At 41.0% G+C, this 7,414-nt stretch overlaps 1 protein-coding gene across 1 annotated transcript in view; it reads left to right on the top strand.

Annotated features, from left to right (window-relative positions):
* Positions 1 to 631: 631 nt before the first annotated feature.
* The window catches only part of LOC128687920 (zinc finger and BTB domain-containing protein 14), a 693,050-nt gene continuing 686,267 nt past the window's right edge, over positions 632 to 7,414 (top strand). The window contains exon 1 of the mRNA XM_070083596.1: positions 632 to 987. Within this exon, the coding sequence (XP_069939697.1) occupies positions 882 to 987 (106 nt within the window). The 5' untranslated portion in view covers positions 632 to 881. The remainder of the gene's footprint in view (positions 988 to 7,414) is intronic.

The raw sequence follows: 7,414 nt of genomic DNA, 5'->3' as shown, positions 1-7,414 counted from the left end.
GTAACTCCGTTGCCGCCTTTGTATTCGACTGACAAAGCCTACTGTGTAGGCGAAACGTTTCGGAATGAAGATACCTAACTGTTGCACATGTATTTACTTATGAACTTGTGGGTACTGTATACCATTGTTATATTCACTAGTCGTATATATATATACATATATATATATATATATATATATATATATATATATATATATATATATATATATATATATATATATATATATATATATATTATATATATATATATATATATTTATATATATATATATATATATATATATATATATTTATATATATATATATATATATATATATATATATATATATATATATATATATATATATATATATATATATATATATATATATATATATATATGATTATTGTGACATATACGTATTATCAGTAATATCAGTCTAGACAGCATTCTCCCCCACACAAAGGTAAGTTAAGGGTAACAAGCGAGTCGGAACAGTTACACGTAATTCACGAGTTCTGATTGGACCTGCTTACCAATCTAGGTTTGCGAGTGGGCGAGAATATGCGTACATGGGAAGTCTAAGGAAGGTCAGGAATGCCTGACATAGACATTCATCTTGTAGTTTTTGGAGTAGTTCTTCCACTGCCAGTCACTCAGTGTGTGATGTGTGTGTAGTGTATCGCGGGGAGAGTGTCGTTATACTGTTGAAGCTTTATAAAAGCTTAGAAAAGAAATTGGACAGAGTTTAAAATGTATTTTAGAAGACAGATATACAGACAGACGAATATATATATGTGTGTGTGTATGTGCGTTCGCGTAAGATGGTATATTGAATCGGTGGAAAAGCCTAATGCACGAACAAAAGTCCTTGTCTCCGCTACCTGGTGTCTTTGTTTATGTGGCCGCAGACATCGCTGTTGACATCGCTGTTGACATCGCTGTTGACATCGCTGTTGACATCGCTGTTGACATCGCTGTTGACATCGCTGCGTGGGAGTGAAGGTAAGGACGTCTTCATTGTTTACTGAATGTGAGTCAGCAGTCCAGGTTCCTGAAGTCAGTAATTAACTGAGTGAAGACCATCCCGTGTGTGACCTTGACACTAGTGTGACCTTGACACTAGTGTGTGACCTTGACACTAGTGTGACCTTGACACTAGTGTGTGACCTTGACACTAGAGTGTGACCTTGACACTAGAGTGTGACCTTGACACTAGAGTGTGACCTTGACACTAGAGTGTGACCTTGACACTAGAGTGTGACCTTGACACTAGAGTGTGACCTTGACACTAGAGTGTGACCTTGACACTAGAGTGTGACCTTGACACTAGAGTGTGACCTTGACACTAGAGTGTGACCTTGACACTAGAGTGTGACCTTGACACTAGAGTGTGACCTTGACACTAGAGTGTGACCTTGACACTAGAGTGTGACCTTGACACTAGAGTGACTTTGGCACTGGAATAAAAGCGCCCTTGTACAGTATATGATAGTGCGTTGTACATTGTATCTGAGTGTATGATCCTGTATCACAGTGTATGGCACAGTACATTGTACAGTGTGTGGCACAGTACATTGTACAGTGTGTGGCACAGTACATTGTACAGTGTGTGGTACAGTACATTGTACAGTGTGTGGTACAGTACATTGTACAGTGTGTGGTACAGTATATGGTACACTCTGATGGCTGATTTCTCGTTACTTAATGTTCGTCCCCCAGAAAGTGTTGTCATCTCTAGTTGATAGTCTAGCTATCAGCGTTAACTTATGACTGTAAATTTTGCTTCGAAACAACGCTGTTAAGTAAACGTAACCTAGCCAAATTTTAACCTATGCTAACTTAGCTAAGTTTTACCAAAGGTAATCCTAACCTAAATGTGTACCGATGAATGTGGTTAAAACAATGAGTAAAAAAAGCGATTCTAGCTGATAAAAGACTGGGTGGAGCAAGTGTGTGTGTGTGTGTGTGTGTGTGTGTGTGTGTGTGTGTGTGTGTGTGTGAATGTGTGTGTGTGAATGTGTGTGTGTGAATGTGTGTGTGTGAATGTGTGTGTGTGAATGTGTGTGTGAATGTGTGTGTGAATGTGTGTGTGAATGTGTGTGAATGTGTGTGTGAATGTGTGTGTGAATGTGTGTGTGTGTGTGTGTCTGACACATTTATGTTCGTCGTAAAAAAGCATTGTGCGTGTGCGTGTGCAAATACAAGTGACTACAGTCATCCCTTTCGTTCCCTTTTCAATTTGTCTCTCTCTGTTACTTCTTTTTCTCACGGGCGCTGTATAATCTGGCTTACCGTTTCCCCTTGTATATATTACCAATAATACGCAGTTGTAGACGGAGTCTCTCAAAGGTTTACCGGAACGGCTGATGACACTTTTATACCAGCAGTTGTTTATAGCGTTTATCTCTTCATAACACATTATCAGTTTTGTTACACAGGAAAAAAGTTTTTTTTTTCGTTTTAGTAATACCTAATCAGCAGCTCTTACTGGTACTACATTTCGATGTGTAGAGCATGGTGACGCTCTACGCGGGCGAAACGTTGTTCTGTATCTTGATGTCACTGTTGTCAGGGGTATAAGGACATTTAGGTCTGATCTGGAGTGTCGTGATCAAGATGAATTTTGAAATGTTTGTTATTCTTCCCAGTGTCTCTTGACCCCCCCCTCCCCCCCCCCCACAAAAATAGGAAAAATAATTAGAATATTTTTTATTTATTATTACAGTATTACAATATTATTAATGGTTAAAACACCAAAAAAATATTTTAATAAAGAATTGACTCCCTTTAGGCAGGGATTACAGAGGAAGTATTTACATAGTCATTGATTAACTTGTGTATATGTGTATGTGTATATATATATATATATATATATATATATATATATATATATATATATATTTATATATATATATATATATATATATATATATATATATATATATATATATATATATCATATATATATCACATAATACTGCTATTGTCAATATTATTAGTTTTGGAGTAAAACGCAGGTGCAGAACTAGGCTTTTTTTGTGTGTAAAGCTTTAGCGAGTCTTCGTTAAGCCTTGAAAAGCTTAAGCTTTTGATAAAAATCCTTCACGAAAATTGCTATTCTAAAGATTTCTTCACTCCATCCCGATAGCAATTCGTCCTAACATACTTGTTTAGTCTTGTAAAGAAAGGATGGTCTTGCTCGGGTCTGGGACTGGCTCCGGGATCCGTGACTCTGGAAATCATCTACAGGTAACCTCTGGGAAAGAGAAGAGCGATTGTTGAGGAACAAAGAGGCTTGACTGCATCTCTGGAAGCGTGTGCAAATTACATGCGTGTAGCTGCAGTAGTAAGAGTAACACAGGTGAATGTTGAATGCTGGTGTCGGGGTATCATGCCGCCCGTATTCCAGTGGCTCGATTTTTCCCTAACGTACCCGAGATTCCTTAGAGATCCCACAAGAATTCGATTAGGCATTCTGGTATCTCACTTTCCCATATCGTACCCTGGGTCCGGCTCCACCTTGGTATCCTGGGATCTGCTAGACATTTCGTTTACCCCAAATTCTCGCCGATCACCGAATGCGAGTGAGGACACGCATTCCGGTTCCACGATTTCCCGCTAGTGTACCCGGGTTCGATTACACATTCTGGTTACTGAAACCGTCGCTGCGTCCATCGGGATTCGTGGCTTCCGCCTCTTCCTTCATTTTGCCCGCATGTAAAGCTTATGGGAAACGCATAAAAATACATTGAAGCTATCATAAAAGGTGTTGTAAGGAGAGGGAGGGGAAGGAGGAGAAAGAGGAGATGAAGGCATGGGAAGGAGAGCCTGAGAGGGAAGAGGAAACCACGTGAAGGGGAGGTTGAAGGGTTAAAAAAGAGAGGGGGGGCATGAAGGAAAAGAGAGAGAGAGTGTGTGAGAGAAGAGAAAGGAAGGGGGCTTGAAAGGAAAGGGAGGATTCATTGGAGTACATAGTCGTTTTGAGAAGAGACGTCCACCATAACAACTTTGTGGATTAATTACTTAGGGTTAATGACCCTCCAAAAAAAGTGTGGTTTATTGTCGTTGAGGTCAAGTTCATTACACTAAGGTGTTCCCCACAACAGTCATCTAGGTACCTATTTCCTGCTGCAATGAGACACAAATAACCCGCACATAAGAGAGAAGCTTACAACGACGTTTCGGTCCGACCTCGACCATTTACAAATCACACTGTGACTTTGTTAATGGTCCAAGTCGGACCGAAACATCGTCGTAAGATTCTCTCTACTACATGCGGGTTATTTGTATATTATTCCAGTCACGGTATTGTGCCTTTTTGCTTTTTTAACTGTAATGAGACTTTCCACATCGTGAACACTTCGACTAATGTAATGATTCCCTGGGACCGAGGCAGCGTTCCTTCAGCTGTACTCCCTTAATTGTGGTTGCAGGGGTCGAGAGACAGCGTTGTGTTGTGCAACAGTTGCTGCTGCCCATATAAATCGTTCGTATGCTCTCTGTCAAAGTCGGTGTAGCTGTGGGCTGACAAATAAAAGAATATAGCAAGTGCGTTCACAACGTGACCACACGTCTCTCCTCGCCCGGGATTCCCTGGTTTGACAATGCTACAATTCAGATGGAAGTCTTGTCTTGGGGAACGACCTCAGAACAGCACTGTGGAGGTTTCACAGAGGCTTCAGGGGTAGACGCTAGGGAAGAACTAGTACAGAGGTAAATCGAAAAGGTTAATGGCTTGATAAAGCTCCTGGAGAGCGAAACGTTGCCACAATAAAATGTCACATTAGTTGCACTTGTGTCCTTTTTACATATTGTCGGTAATTCTACCAACTTTATTACAAGTGGAAGATAGGTATTAATAAAGGGGATATTAATAAGGTCTTGAGGATATCTCTGCGAGAGAGAACCCGCAGTAATGGATTTAAATTAGATAAGTTTAGATTTAGAAAGGATATAGGAAAGTATTGGTTTGGAAATAGGGTAGTTGATGAGTGGAACAGTCTACCTAGTTGGGTTATTGAGGCTAGGACTTTGGGTAGTTTCAAATTTAGGTTGGATAAGTACATGAGTGGGAGGGGTTGGATTTGAGTGGGACTTTCACATCAGAGCTTATTTCTTGGGTAGCATTGAAAATTGGGTTGGGCAAATGTATGGGCCAACAGGCCTCCTGCAGTGTTCCTCCTTTCTTATGTTCTTCTTATGTTAAGAAATAAAGATTTACTGTAAAGAATAGAGAATACGAAACTTTACACTCGCAAAGTTAAATTATTAGTACAAATTCTTGCGCCTCTTAGTTACATAAGCAGAGTGCTACACTCGGTGAAAATTAGCTGCATCTCTAGAAATATTACTAGGGGATAGAGATATTAAAAAGCAATGTTAGCATGACATACACAGTAATGTGGTAGACATGTACTACGAGACACACACTGACTCAGTCGCTCACTAGTTGCACTACAAATAGTACAATTTAGACGAGGTACCTCATAGTCCATATCTTCAGTCCACTCTTTTCTATCCTATAAATTTCACGTTTTCTCAATATTGCATGATCATTTTTTTTCTTTGTTATTGCTTCACGTGGGCAGAAGCCAGAGCAGTTGAGAGTGGGGAGAGAACCTTTTACTTTACTGTCTTTGCCTCAAAAAATATATAAGAATACACAGTCTTTAATCAAGATAGTAGTAGTCATATTCAGCAGACTGCCCCTTTGTGGATTTCATGCATATGTATACATGTGTATATGTATGTATGCATGCATTCATAGTTCACACTGTTTGCACACGACACGTCGTCACCTCAGTGCAAATACTGTTACTAAGGTGTGCGTGTTAAGGTGCGTGTGTGGGGCATCCATCAGGTAACTCATAATGTTCCTGGTTCATGTAGATCTACAGCACTAAGGAAGCTGATTCCTACCTACAAGTGTAGGAGCATGACGCGATGCTGTTGAGAGAGAGAGAGAGAGAGAGAGAGAGAGAGAGAGAGAAAAAGAAGGAAGGAAAATGTTTATACTGAAGAACCCATTGACTTGGTTATTAAATCATGTAGCGGGGTGGGGTTTGAACCTCACCCCGTTCTGTGGTTTATTTGTGATTGTGTTATGATTTCGTGAGTCGTTTGGGTGTTTACCTGTAACTGCAATGCTTGGAAAATGGATCTAGAAGACCAGACACTGTGTACTTTTGGAGAGAACTTAACGATTCATACATGTATAGCGTTTATTTTACATAATTTTAAAAGGGCAGCAACTTATGGTGCAAGACGAAGAAAAACGATATAATCATATCAAGCCTTGAAGTTCTCAGAGAAGATATCAGCTGCGTATGCTAAGCCAGTGTTTCATCAACCAGGGTGACTAGTTACCCTGAGGTGACCCAGGGTAGGGCAAGGGTTGTCCTGGAAGACTGGGGTAACCCAGGGTAGGGCAAGGGTTGTCCTGGAAGACTGGGGTGACCCAGGGTAGGGCAAGGGTTGTCCTGGAAGACTGGGGTGACCCAGGGTAGGGCAAGGGTTGTCCTGGAAGACTGGGGTGACCCAGGCTAGGGCAAGGGTTGTCCTGGCAGGCTGGGGTGACAGAGGAGTGACCCAGCCTCAGTACGGAGGTCCGGCAGCCTTGGAATACTCCTTTATTGGCTCGTCTCTCTGAGTCGAATTACTGTCTTTATTTGATTTAGCATAATTTGTTGTACCAGGTGTACATCATTGATGATTACACTTAGTGTTAAAACATTACTGATAATTACAAATTAAAGTTAGTAGACAGAATCGCGTCGCAGGAAGGAGGCTCACGGACGGACGCAGGAAGGAGGCTATCAGACGGACGCAGGCAGAAGGCTCACAGACGGGCTCAGGAAGGAGGCTCACAGACGGACGAAGGGAGGCGGCTCAGACGGATAATAAGAACATAAGAATGTAGGAACACTGCAGAAGGCCTACTGGCCCATTCGAGGCAGGTCCTTATCAAAACGACATCTACCTAAAGCTACTCAAGAAACAACTCTCACACCCCCCAACACCAATCAAACCCAGCCCCTCCCACTCATATATTTGTCCAGTCTCTTCTTAAAGCTGCCCAAGGTCCTAGCCTCTATCACCCCACTGGGAAGACTGTTCCACGCATCTACAACTCTGTTAGAAAACCAGTACTTACCTATGTCCTTTCTAAATCTAAATTTATCCAACTTAAATCCATTATTCCTGGTTCTTACCTGGTTCGACATCCTCAGTACTTTATTAATGTCTCCCTTGTTTATGCCCGTCATCCACTTATACACTTCAATGATATCTCCCCTCATTCTACGCCTCTCCAGAGAGTGGAGATTTAAGGCTTTAAGTCTATCTTCATACGGGAGGTTCCTTACACAGTAAATCATTTTAGTCATTCTTCTCTGTATGTTCTCTAATGAGTCTATGTCCATCCTGTAGT

The sequence above is a fragment of the Cherax quadricarinatus genome, chromosome 10 (genome assembly GCF_038502225.1).
Source record: "Cherax quadricarinatus isolate ZL_2023a chromosome 10, ASM3850222v1, whole genome shotgun sequence".
Lineage (NCBI taxonomy): Eukaryota > Metazoa > Arthropoda > Malacostraca > Decapoda > Parastacidae > Cherax > Cherax quadricarinatus.
This window is presented reverse-complemented; position numbering and strand designations above follow the sequence as displayed.